The 13,730-nt window shown below is 36.9% G+C and overlaps 6 gene segments (V, D, J or C); 1 reads left to right on the top strand and 5 right to left on the bottom strand.

Moving 5' to 3' along the window:
- Positions 1–1,336: 1,336 nt before the first annotated feature.
- LOC116731368 (Ig kappa chain V region 3381-like) lies at positions 1,337–1,977 on the bottom strand. The segment is given in 2 exon segments: positions 1,337–1,683; positions 1,791–1,977. Coding segments are annotated over 2 exon segments (384 nt in total).
- A 1,605-nt stretch (positions 1,978–3,582) lies between these two features.
- On the bottom strand, positions 3,583–4,271 carry LOC116731384 (Ig kappa chain V region 3381-like). The segment is given in 2 exon segments: positions 3,583–3,991; positions 4,099–4,271. Coding segments are annotated over 2 exon segments (375 nt in total).
- Positions 4,272–6,136: 1,865 nt separating this feature from the next.
- Positions 6,137–7,040, bottom strand: LOC116731369 (Ig kappa chain V region 3381-like). The segment is given in 2 exon segments: positions 6,137–6,801; positions 6,909–7,040. Coding segments are annotated over 2 exon segments (384 nt in total).
- A 1,240-nt stretch (positions 7,041–8,280) lies between these two features.
- On the bottom strand, positions 8,281–9,235 carry LOC116731395 (immunoglobulin kappa variable 2-29-like). The segment is given in 2 exon segments: positions 8,281–8,690; positions 8,834–9,235. Coding segments are annotated over 2 exon segments (360 nt in total).
- Positions 9,236–9,483: 248 nt separating this feature from the next.
- Positions 9,484–12,221, top strand: LOC116731597 (Ig kappa-b4 chain C region-like). The segment is given in 3 exon segments: positions 9,484–9,523; positions 10,221–10,343; positions 11,742–12,221. Coding segments are annotated over 3 exon segments (492 nt in total).
- Positions 12,222–12,841: 620 nt separating this feature from the next.
- On the bottom strand, positions 12,842–13,640 carry LOC116731388 (Ig kappa chain V region 3368-like). The segment is given in 2 exon segments: positions 12,842–13,152; positions 13,269–13,640. Coding segments are annotated over 2 exon segments (360 nt in total).
- Positions 13,641–13,730: the final 90 nt, after the last annotated feature.

Genomic DNA, 13,730 nt, shown 5'->3' on the forward strand with positions numbered 1-13,730 from the left:
AGTAAACTCCTGCATCCTCAGCCTGAACTCCACTGATGGTTAAAGTGAAGTCAGTCTGTTCTGCTTTTGCACGAAAACGCTCAGGAACTCCAGACTGACGTTCTGTGGTATCCACAATCAAAAGTTTGGGAGCTTCTCCAGGTTTCTGAAGATACCAGTTGATGTCATCACCAATCAGTCGGTCAGATTTACACCTGATGGAGACGGTCTGTCCCTGAACAGCAGACTGAGCTCCAGGAGTCTGAGTCAAGATGATGTCTCCTGAAGAACCTTTAGAACATGAAACAAACACACATTTATGGCAAAATAAGATTAACGTTTATAGTAAATGTAAAACAGTTTTTCCTGTTTTTAATGTATATGTAAAGCTACAGCAGAGAGACTCATCCTGAAACAGGAGCCCCAGGATGGTCAGCAGTAGAGTCAGTGATATCATCATTGTGCTGCTGGGGTGTCAGTGGCTCTGAAAGGCCTGGACAGCCACTGATCAACTCTGACCTCTTAACAGCTGGAGCAGAGAGGCAGGACACATATGCAAACACACACAGTCAGTCACATGGAGCGCAGCTCTACATATCATCAGGTTTCCTCCTCACTGCTCAGACAGTTGTGAATACTGGAAGAAAATACTCTAGAGTAAAGAGCTTTCTTCATGTCCTCTATTTGTAATTCTGATATGCTTCATTATAACAATTTTTTATTACGGTATAATAACATTCTTTATTTGAAGCATGTTTAATATTAGATCTTCTCCACAAACAACAAAACAAAATCTTGAAGCTAAAGCTCAATTATCAAACACATTTTCCTAAACTCTCGTTGAAGTTAAACTGTTGACATCAACACTCAGATCATTTTATTCATTTAAGATCTGCAAAGTGTTTGTGTGAAAATCTAGTTGCTTTTTTCTTTACATTGTGGCTGTTGCTATTCCAACAGCAACTACAAATAATCTTAGGATTTGTGTCAAATTATACATTTTATGATTTTGTCATGTGATTCTAATTGATTAATTGATTAAAACATGGAACTAATACAAACTAAAATAACTTGTGTGATATTTTTAAATGCTTTAGTGAAGTTTCTGTTTCTTACTACTATCCATTTCTTCATCAAATTAAAAGTTATTTTTTTAAGTTATCCTATCTTTTGTCAACCAAATAAGCTTTATATCATTCAAATTAGAGTGATGCTGTACATTTTACTCATTTATTTTAAAACATCTTCATGAAAATTTGTGTGTATCCATGTAAAGGATTTCAGTAAACTATCAGTTTCTGCAGCAGCTGGAAGCTGCAGCAACATAGTTTCAGTTCAGTTTGACTGAGGGAGGTTTTTGTATGACTGTTTTTCACTGTGTGAACACATACTGGCTGCTGATGTAGTGAGCACTCTGACAGTAATAAACTGCAGCATCTTCAGCCTGAACTCCACTGATGGTCAGAGTGAAGTCAGAGTTTGATCCACTGCCTGTAAAACGACTTGGAGTCCCTGATGCTTTAGTGCTGGCATAATAAATGAGGAGCTTAGGAGTTTGTCCATCTTTCTGTTGGTACCAGGCTAAACAGTGGGAGCCGAAATAAACATAAACATTCTGACTGGTTCTACAGGTGATGGTGGCAGATCCTCCCAGATTAGCTCTCACTGCTGAAGACTGAGTCACTGTGACCTGACCTCTGACCTCTGTGGACACAAAGACAAAGACATGCAGCAGCTTCATGGTTTAGTCGGCTTCATTTCAGAGGGACAGATGTTCATAGAGGAGAGGAGTTGGATTCTCTGGACTTTACCTGTGAAGCAGCAGCAGAGGAGAGTCCAGATGAGGATGCAGATCAAAGTCATGTTTTTGATGAAGAGGATTTCTGTGTCTCCTGTTGTGATGAAGGACAGCTGTCAGTCATCCAGTGTTCAACTGTCAGGACTATAAACTCTCCCAGAGCGCTGGAGCATGGAGCTGCTGATGCAAAGTGACTCTATGGAAATCCTCTGAATGACTCCAGTAGAGATTTGGAACTATGTGACACTCATTTTAATAACAGCATATTTATTTTAATTTTTATGTGGTAAATGCTCTTCCCATGTAACATTCAACACAGTTCACAAAACAGTTTGTTGTTGAGGAAAGTATATTGACTTTACATTATGTTTACTTGTTTTGAATGAATTATGTAAACTTTTCTCTTTTATATCTGATAATCATTTTGCGGAATATACACCATATAAACAGATGAACGAATAATTTTTTTTTGATGATTAAAGTCTTTCCATCACAATTTTCTATGCCATGATTATTTTGTTTTGAGAAAAATATTTTTACCTTAATTTTAAATTTATTAAAGAACAACTGGCTGTTTATGTTTTTTTTTCTTTTAAAAAGTTGTATCAGCTGATTAAGGACTAATGTCAGATTTGAGCATTTTGGCAAGACAAGGCAACTTTATTTATATAGCACCTTTCAGCCAAAGACAATTCAAAGTGCTTGTACAAGAAGTTACTTTAGTCTGTAACCTGATACATTGCACCTTTCCTCCTGTGGTTAATTCATACTGTGTATTGTTCCTGTTTTAAATAAAATTGTTTGTAAATCGCACTTCATCATACATGGTGATAGGCCCCAAGTTCCCAACTATCCTGCAAGGATAAATGGGTGTTTTGAAGTGTTCAAGATAATTTGACAATTAGTGTTAAAGAAATCAAAGACATTTTATTTTAAAATTACACATTTTGATGTGACTTTCTGTTCCTTTATTCACAGTGATTCCTGGTTAGATTCACTGGTATGTTTTGGGCCATCATCATATTGTAGTCCAGTGCTGGTTAAGGTTCACAGTGCTTCATATTTTCCATCATGCACTGTAGTATTTATGGTGAGTTGTGTCACAGTGATCCTGCTGCAGCAAAGAACCTTAGAAGCATGACACTTCCAACTCCATGCTTCACAGCTGGTATGAGATCCCTGACAGGGAGAGCTGTATTGGTTGAAGACAATGATTTGGTTCCTTTTTGGAAAAAAAAACACAAAACCTAGTTTTTGACTCATTTGTCCAAAAACTATTATTCCAGAGGTCCTCGTCTTGGAATATAATTATTCAGGCAAACTTTAGTCTGGCCTTTTTACTTAGAGAGCAAAGCTTTACCCTTTGATCATCTCCCATAACAAAAGTTACATTAGTGCAGTCTCTTCTATATTAGAGTCAGTCATGTGTTTAATAACAAAAACAGCAAGTCAAAATGTTGTAAGTCTTGTGTTGAAATGTTTGGGTTTTCAGAGACTTCACTAAATATTTTACAATCTGTTCCAGGGTGAAATAGCTTGAACAGCCAGACCTTGGGCACATTGGTTCATTTTTGACAGTTTTTTTATGCAGCAGAATTGCTGATTTCACATTCTTTTGAGACCATTTTAAATCCGCTTCAGACCAAAAAGCTGCTATATATAACATTAATCATATACTGTACATATTCCAATTCAAAATTACTTTATTAATATATATGTATATTAATTATTTTATTAATTAATACACACACACATATACATAACCTTAATTTAACAGTGTTTATATTAGTCTGTCATGGCTTTTATTCCTTGAGGTGACACAATCAGTCTCTGCAGCTGCAATTCAGTTTCTGTTCAGTTTGACTGAGGGAGGTTTTTGTACGACTGTTTTTCACTGTGTGATCACCCACTGGCTGTTGGGGTAATGAAAACTCTGACAGTAGTAAACTGCAGCATCTTCAGCCTGAACTCCACTGATGGTCAGAGTGAAGTCAGAGTTTGATCCACTGCCTGTAAAACGACTTGGAGTCCCTGATGCTTTAGTGCTGGCATAATAAATGAGGAGCTTAGGAGTTTGTCCATCTTTCTGTTGATACCAGGCTAAGCAGTTAGAGCTATAAACATTCTGACTGGTCCTACAGGTGATGGTGGCAGATCCTCCAAGATCAGCTCTCACTGCGGCAGGCTGAGTTACTGTGATCTGACCTCTGACCTCTGAGGACACAGAGACAAAAACATGCAGCATCTTCATGGTTTAGTCGGCTTCATTTCAGAGGGACAGATGTTCATACAGGAGAGGAGTTGGATTCTCTGGACTTTACCTGTGAAGCAGCAGCAGAGGAGAGTCCAGATGAGGACACAGATCAAAGTCATGTTTTTGATGAGGAGGATTTATGTGTCTCCTGTTGTGATGAAGGACAGCTGTCAGTCATCCAGTGTTCAACTGTCAGGACTATAAACTCTCCCAGAGCGCTGGAGCATGGAGCTGCTGATGCAAAGTAACTCTATGGAAATGTTCTGACTGAGTCCAATAGAGAGGAAGATCGATGTGATGAATTTAAGACAGAGTTCATATTAATTCTTACGTAGTGTTTAAATGTTGTTTTTTATTATAATGTTCTATACATTTTGCCTCATAGTAAATTTGTGATCAAAATAATTTTATTTTATCAGAACTAAACCCCTACATGATCCTGGAACGATCAGCTTGTTTAGACAGGATAGAATTTAAAGCTCCCTGTGTGACACGTTTTCTGTGCATGAACACACAATTAAACATAGTGACTAGACACATTTATATGTCTACGTAAATTATAGTTTTTCAGGTGGACTATTTTGTCCAATAAAATATATGATTTTTTTGGTGAGTCCACATCTCATATATAATGTAACTACATAAGAGGACAGTACATCTCTACTTTCAGAATGTTTCTGTTGTATTTCAGTGTGTCTGTATCACTGTGATGGAATTTATGCTGACAGAACTGTCTTTACTCTGTAAGGATCAGAAGGAAATTATAATTCAAAAATTACAAACTGCATCTTTTAAATCTTCAAACCAAGTTGGAAGCCTTCTTGACTCTGAGCTCACTTTTATTCCTCATTTTAAACAAATAGTTAAAACAGGATTTTATCATCTAAAAAATATAACCAGAGTTCACTCTATTCTTTCCCTCGTTAATACCGAGACTCTAATGCGTGCTTTTATTTCCAGCTATATAGAGTATTGTAATGCCCTGCTGACTGGTCTCCCTAAATGAACTCTGCACAGTCTTCAGCTGTCACAAAACTCTGCCGCTTGAGTGCTAACCAAGACCAGAAGGCAGGCTCACATCACACCTGTTTTAAAATCAGGTGTGATTTTAAAACACACCTGATTGTCTTAGCTCCCAGTACATCTCAGGATTGATTTTAAGATTCTTTTACTGGTTTTTAAATGTCTTAATGGTCTTGCACCCTCTTAACTTGTAGAGCTGCCATTACCTTATGAACCCTTGCAGAAACTGAGGTCCTCTGGCACTGGACTTTTAACAGCTCCCAGAGTCAGAACTCACACTTATGGTGAGACTTCTGTCCAATATTATGGCCCCCGTTTGTGGAACGGTATGCCAGAGAACCTGAGGGCTGCAGAAAATGTTGCTGTCTTTAAGAGCAGGCTCAAGACCCATCTTTTTAACTGTATTTCCCGAATTTAATATTTCTGCTTAGTTTGTGCATTTTCAATGCAGTTGTGTGTTTTTCCATGTGGGGTTGGGGTGGGTAATTGTTTTTGTTTGTTTTTATTGATCTGTACAGCACTTTGAGCTGCTTTTAGTATGAAGGGTGCTTTATAAATAAACTTGATTGATTGATTAATTGATAAAGGATTCATTGTGAGTCTCAGTTCAGGAACAGCCTCGTCTCCATTTAATAGACTATAGGACTTTGACATCTTTTTTCCTGATATTTAAAGTCCTAGCTACATAAAATTCCTCTCATTGAGATCTAGTGATTTAACTATGTTTAAAATATTTTGGTGAAAGTTATTTTAGGCTTAAAAGGATGTTCCTCAAATGTTCAAGATCAACATCCAATAACAAAAAGCAACAAAATACAATAAAAAATTAAGAAGAACAAATACTGATGCAGGGATGCATGTTTGATCAATTATCAAATGACATCAGCCATTTGATGAACCTGCAATCATGGAGAAAAATTAAGATAACCAATTTACATGTAATTAAATCACTTTATTTTCCACTAATTAATCAAGATTAGTCATCAATATGTAAACATTTATTTTAAAATAAAGATTAACATTATTTTACTCTTTAAACAGATAACACTAAGTATTCTACCTAAACAAAATAGAACACCACACCATTTATTCAGAGTTGTTCTTCAGTGGACTTACTAATATGCTTTGAGCTTCATGCTGTGATGTTCACATGGTTCTCTGTGTCGTTTGTTTAGAGCCAATCAATGTCATTTTCCTCATTACTTTTATTCCTTGCACCTGTCGCTCCCTGATTGTTCCCCTTCTTAAGCCTCACTCAGCTTATCAATTGCTATTAGCTAGTCTTTGAGTACGCTCCAACTTGTGTTCATTTAATTATGTCTGTCTTTACTGCAACTTCCAGCTGCCACTGTCATTGCACTGAAACTTGAGTTTCAGTTCAGTTTGATTGAAGAAGGTTTTTGTACGACTGTTTTTCACTGTGTGAATGGCCACTGACTCCCAATGTTATGAAGACTCTGGCAGTAGTAAACTGCAGCATCTTCAGCCTGAACTCCACTGATGGTCAGAGTGAAGTCAGAGTTTGATCCACTGCCTGAGAAACGACTTGGAGTCCCTGATGCTTTAGTGCTAGACAAATAAATGAGAAGCTTAGGAGTTTGTCCATCTTTCTGTTGGTACCAGGCTAAACGGTGGCCATTGCTGTCCACATAAACATTCTGACTGGTTCTACAGTTGATGCTGATAGATCCTCCCAGATCAGCTCTCACTGCTACAGGCTGAGTCACTGTGACCTGACCTCTGACCTCTGTGGACACACAGACAAAGACATGCAGCAGCTTCATGGTTTAGTCGGCTTCATTTCAGAGGGACAGATGTTCATAGAGGAGAGGAGTTGGATTCTCTGGATTTTACCTGTGAAGCAGCAGCAGAGGAGAGTCCAGATGAGGACGCAGATCAAAGTCATGTTTTTGATGAAGAGGATTTCTGTGTCTCCTGTTGTGATGAAGGACAGCTGTCAGTTGTCAGACACAGAGTCATCCAGTGTTCAACTGTCAGGACTATAAACTCTCCCAGAGCGCTGGAGCATGGAGCTGCTGATGCAAAGTGGCTCTATGGAAATGCTCTGACTGACTCCAGCAGATCAGTCTGCTGTTGATCAGTTAAACAATCAATTTCTGCCCAGAAATGTATTATTCTGGGCAGAATAATACATACAGGAAGATACAGTTTTAAAATCCGTACACTGGCTCCCTGTAGCTCAAAGAACAGACTTTAAAATACTGTTGTTAGTTTATAAATCACTGAACGGCTTAGCACCACAATACATCAAAGATCTGCTGTTGTTGTATCAACCTTCCAGACCTCTCAGGTCTTCTGGTTCTGGTCTGCTCTGCATCCCCAGAACCAGAACCAAACGAGGAGAAGCACCTTTCAGCATCTATGCACCACAAATTTGGAACAAACTTCCAGAAAACTGTAAAACAGCTGAAACACTGACTTCCTTTAAATCTAGACTAAAAACCCACCTGTTTAGGATTGTATTTGAAACGTAATCAATTACAAATTTATTGATGGAACTTTACTTAATGTTGTATATTGATTATTGATTCTATGTTGCATTGTGTTTCTGTGTTTGGTATGATGTAAAGCACTTTGAAATGCCTTGCTGCTGAAATGTGCTATACAAATAAAATTTGATTGATTGATTGATACATACAGTCTCATAATTGTGGTCCTAGAAGTATCTCCATATATTGCAATTAACCTATAGTCTGGATTCATTCTTTCCCATCTTATGTCATTTTTCTAGGCAATAATGTTTTCAAACATTCATATTGTTTCAAATATTAAGCAAAATATGCTTTAATTGTTGTGTTTAAATCTTGAGAGATGTGCTAAAGTATAAATCTATCGAGTCTACAGTTTTTTTAATTCTTACTTTTGCATTTAAAAATACTAAAACCAACACTTGCAAGCTATTATGGGTTTATTTGATAAACCTGTTTGCACTGTTTTGTTCAAAAATGCAAAGTTTGATTAAAATATAATAGACAAGTAAAAATGCTTGTTTTTGTTACAGAACAAACATAAAATTAAGCAAGCGTAAGGCATAAAAGGAACAGTGAAAGCAAAAGGATTTATCACACAAAAAGTAGAGCTAGCAGATCAGGTTTCAGTTGAAAATAAATAAGCAGCCAAAAAACCTGGCTTCTTTTTGGAGCTTGCTTTATGAAAATAGCTGAAGTTCCCAACACCAACTAATTCTAATAATCTGGTCCTTGACTTGTATTAAACTTTTCTTTTATTCCCTACATGTACAACTTGTTTTTCAGTGCAGCTGTGGATCAGTTCCTCTGCAGCCGTGAGGTTTTTGTACGACGTTGTATCACTGTGTGAACGGGAAGTTCTCATCATGTTGACAGTAATAAACTCCTGCATCTTCGGCCTGAACTCTGCTGATGGTCAGAATGAAATCAATATCATATCCACTTCCAGTGAAACGATCAGACACTCCAGTCCAACGTGAAGAAGCGGAATAGATAAGGAGCTTTGGAGCTGCTCCAGGTTTCTGAAGGTACCAGTGCAAATCATCATCAACAGGTGAACTGGCTTTACAGCTAAAGGAGACAGTCTGTCCTGGAGTAACAGACTGAGATCCTGGAGTCTGAGTCAGGGTGATGACTGCTGAGGAACCTAAAAACATGACACAGAGAGATATTGACACAAATCTAGATCAGAGAAATATTATCAGGATTCACATGTAAAGGATGGTTCATTTGAGTCTTTTTCATTGACAGAAAAAAGAATCCCAAGAAAAGTTTCTATCAGAGTCTCACCCTGAACCAGGAGCCCCAGGATGGTCAGCAGTAGAGCCAGTGACATCATCATTGTGCTGCTGGTGTGTCAGTGGCTCTGAAAGGCCTGGACAGCCACTGATCAACTCTGACCTCTTAACAGCTGGAGCAGAGAGGCAGGACACATATGCAAACACACAGTCAGTCACATGGAGCTCAGCTCTACATGTTCTCTTCTAACATCCTGGGTCTCTATCGCTGTGTTCTCTGAACTGCAGATGGTCTTAACTTTTCAAATAAACTACAAAAATACATGAACATATATACTAATTTAAAAAAGAGAGAAGATAATCCAGTTAAGGCCATATAAGCAGCTTCAATAAAAACTTGGAGGACAAGTGAAGAAACACACCATTTATAAACTTATAAAGATAGACTAGTTTCAAAGTTAAATAATACTAATTTAGAGAACATTTATCAATTACTTCTGTTGTATCTGAGCTATAAAAACATTTCACATACACCATGAGTGGTTTTAATTAAATTTGTGGGTACTTCCCAGTTTTCTATCATCCCTCTTGGGTACAACATTTAACTTGACCTTCTGGTCCTTCGCTTTTAACGATGTAGAGTTCAATGGGGCCAATTCCTGCTGCATCGTAGCAACCTCAATCCATAACACTTCCACCTCCATGCTTCAAAGAGAGAATGAGTTTCTTATCTTGGAGTGTTGTATGTGACTGAATTTTCACATCTTCTTGTGTTCAAATAATTCAGTTTTTCATTCATGTCCAAAAAGTCATTACTCCACAGGTTATATTTACCTATTTCTTTGAGAGCATAGATTACTTCTTGGCACAATCCTCACAAAGATTAAAACACATTATTTTGATTGTTATGGTATTTACTTTCATATCAACAGCAGCAAGATAAGTCTGTAGATATTTTGATTATATTTTAATATTTTTACTGACTTGTTTCAGCAACTTATGATCTGCTTTGGAGCTGAACTCTCTTGGTCACAATGCTCTTGTTATTTTAACAGTTATTTCCAATCTCCTCAATCTGTAGACTCCTTTACTTACAGTAGAACAGCCATTTTAACATCATTTTTAGACTTCTTTAAAGCCATTTCCAGACTCATAAATGGTGTCTGGTTCTCCCATTAATCTTCTTTCTGACTGGATGACAGCTCTTTGGTTCACAGTCTCATTTAAAACATTGATAAAAACTAATCTAAATGTCAGAAATGTAAACAGAGTAAACCTACTTCAAATTAAAGAGGAACAATGTTTATATGGAATTTTACATTTGTTAGTAATTCTCAAGTTGACAATGAATGTTGATATATCAAACTATGTTAGACAAGAAATCATTATGAGTTTTAATTTTTTATGTTTTTAGCATTTAAAAATCTTAAACATTCTAGTTCTCCATGTTTTGTGTTCAGAGAGCCGTGTCTCTCTACAGTCAGAGGTTTTTGTACGACGGCTCAATGAGTTTGTATCACTGTGGTACACGTTCGGTGGAGGAACCAGACTGGAGTTTGGAAGTAAGTAAAATATAAAGCTGCTTTTTTACTGATTTGCTTCTATTGTTTTAATTTCTGTTTGGCAGATTGAAGCTTGAAGACATGCATTATTTAATGCTTTACAAAAAAAAGTTTCAAGATACACATAAGTCATACTTAATATCCCAAATTACAACAGAGTATAACAAGTCAGTGCTGATCTAAGAAGTAAAAAATTTTTGGTTTGACTTAATAGTTAATCTTGGTTTGTAAGTTCAGTTTAGTCAGACAAAGTCAGAGAGCCGTGTCTGTAGTCAGAGGTTTTTGTACGGCGCCTCAGTGAGTTTGTATCACTGTGGTGGACTTTTGGTGGAGGAACCAGACTGGAGCTTGGAAGTAAGTAAAATATAAAACTGATTTTTTTTTTGGTTTGTTTTTTTTACTTGATGGTATTGTTTTAATTCTGTTTGACAGGCTGGGAAATATGCATGATTTTATGCTTTAAAAGAACGTTTCAAGATACAGAAAATATGTCATAGTTAATATCACAAATTACAGCAGAATAAAGCAGGTTTATACTGATCTAAGAAGTACAAAATGTTTTATTTTAATCTTGGTTTGTAGGTTTAGTTTAGTCAGACAAAGTCAGAGAGCCGTGTCTGTAGTCAGAGGTTTTTGTACGGCGCCTCAGTGAGTTTGTATCACTGTGGTGGACTTTTGGTGGAGGAACCAAACTGGAGCTTGGAAGTAAGTTTATTTCATTCTTAATACTAAATTAAAAAAATAATGTCGGGATGCTTTAAAGTAAATTTTTGTATTTTTCTATAAATGAGGAAATTATATATGTGCATTAATTACTTTCTTACATCAAACAAATATAATCTCATTTCAAGTTGAAGTGAAATATTTTATGTTCAAATTATATAAAATGTTGCTTTGGAAATAAATATCAGAATTGAGGTTTGATATGTTTGTCAATGTTATCACTTTTTAATTTTAATGTTTTTTCTGCCAGTTGTAAACCAGTTTGGTGATTTGGTGTGAAAAATCTAAATGAGCTCAAGTAAAAATTGAATTTATTTTTATTGGTGGGATAAAATCAGTCTTAATCTACACTGTTCAACAAAGACACAGAAAACTTGAAGTTAATTGTTTTTAGTATTTCAAATTAAACTCTTTCATAAGATTTTAATTTCTTTTTAAATTTATTTAAGAGTACATTGAATTTTTTAAAATTAAATTTTTGGGTGACGTTTTTGTGCTGATCTGAGACTCCTAAAAGGAAGTGAAACAATGTGTCAGTGAGTGGCGAGTGGAGCATGAAAACATCTGGCAGAAACTTCTTATTTTAGAAAACCTCTCACTAACTGTAACCATGACACAGTATCTGCTGCTTAACATCTACAGCTTCTGTTCTCTAATCTGATTGGTGTCTCCTAGGTGATACCCGCCCCACCCTGACAGTGCTTCCCCCATCCATTGTGGAGCTGCAGCAGCAGCAGGTTACCCTCATGTGTCTGGCCAACAAGGGCTTCCCCTCAGACTGGACTCTGTCCTGGAAGCTGGACGGCAGCAGCAGCAGCAGCAGCTGGGAGCAGAGCAGGAGCTCCGGGGTGCTGCAGAATGACGGCCTCTACAGCTGGAGCAGCACCCTGAGGCTCCCTGCAGACCAGTGGAGGAAGGTGGGCTCTGTGACCTGTGAGGCCTCCCAGGGCTCCCAGTCTGCAGTCACAGAGACACTGAGGAGAGACCAGTGTTCCCAGTCCTGAGCTGGTTCTTCTTATTTGCTTTTTAATTGTTTTTACAGTTTTATTACATTACCACTCTTGGTCTTCTATCTGTAAAAACAAAATATTTGTCCAGTTTGACTCTGAAAATGTTTCTTTCTTTTTAATAAACTCTGGTTTCTTTAAACAATAACATTTTTTGTCATTTGTTTCTAAGAAATTAGAACCATCTAAAAATTAAATGTTATTGGAAATGGTTCTAATAAATTACGTGAACTAATTCTGTGTAAATCATTTTTTCTTTCAAATAACTAGAGGTATCAATCAAGATGATCTAAGCAAACTGGTTTAACTCTTTACTGATTGTTTCATCTCTCAGTCTGCTGTTCCAAGTGGAAATGTTTAAATCAATAAGATTTCATTTAGATAATGGAAAATGCGCCAATTCCTTGTTGAATACTTATGAAAAGACATGTTTCATTTATATATATATATATATTTTTTAAATAATCTGAGATCGTTGCTCTGTATTATCAGAGTGTCCTGATGCAGATCTTTGTATCACATTTGCTGAAAAAAGTTCTAGAGTGAATTTCTGGTGACTAAATTCAGTTCCTGTTCTGTTGAAACTGTTCAGTACAAAATTTGAATTAAAATTTGAAATCAATAAAGCTTTCAAACAGGAACTGTATTGCTCTTAATATTAATTAATAGAAAATAATTTGTCTTTAGTTTATTAAAATGATTTTTTCCATCTGCACCTTGATGAGTCAGATCAGTTCCTCTATCTCTCTGAGGTTTTTGTACGGCCTTGTATCACTGTGTGAGTGGGAAGCTGTTATGTTGCTGACAATAGTAAACTCCTGCATCCTCAGCCTGAACTCCACTGATGGTTAAAGTGAAGTCAGTCTGTTCTGCTTTTGCACGAAAACGCTCAGGAACTCCAGACTGACGTTCTGTGGTATCCACAATCAAAAGTTTGGGAGCTTCTCCAGGTTTCTGAAGATACCAGTTGATGTCATCACCAATCAGTCGGTCAGATTTACACCTGATGGAGACGGTCTGTCCCTGAACAGCAGACTGAGCTCCAGGAGTCTGAGTCAAGATGATGTCTCCTGAAGAACCTTTAGAACATGAAACAAACACACATTTATGGCAAAATAAGATTAACGTTTATAGTAAATGTAAAACAGTTTTTCCTGTTTTTAATGTATATGTAATGCTAAGCAGAGAGACTCACTCTGAACCAGGAGCCCCAGGATGGTCAGCAGTAGAGTCAGTGACATCATCATTGTGCTGCTGGTGTGTCAGTGGCTCTGAAAGGCCTGGACAGCCACTGATCAACTCTGACCTCTTAACAGCTGGAGCAGAGAGGCAGGACACATATGCAAACACACACAGTCAGTCACATGGAGCTCAGCTCTACATATCATCAGGTTTCCTCCTCACTGCTCAGACAGTTGTGAATAGTGGAAGAAAATACTCTAGAGTAAAGAGCTTTCTTCATTTCCTCTATTTGTAATTCTGATATGCTTCATTATAACAATTTTTTATTACGGTATAATAACATTCTTTATTTGAAGCATGTTTAATATTAAATCTTCTCCACAAACAACAAAACAAAATCTTGAAGCTAAAGCTCAATTATCAAACACATTTTCCTAAATTCTCATTGAAGTTAAACTGTTGACATCAACACTCA

The sequence above is a fragment of the Xiphophorus hellerii genome, chromosome 13 (genome assembly GCF_003331165.1).
Source record: "Xiphophorus hellerii strain 12219 chromosome 13, Xiphophorus_hellerii-4.1, whole genome shotgun sequence".
Lineage (NCBI taxonomy): Eukaryota > Metazoa > Chordata > Actinopteri > Cyprinodontiformes > Poeciliidae > Xiphophorus > Xiphophorus hellerii.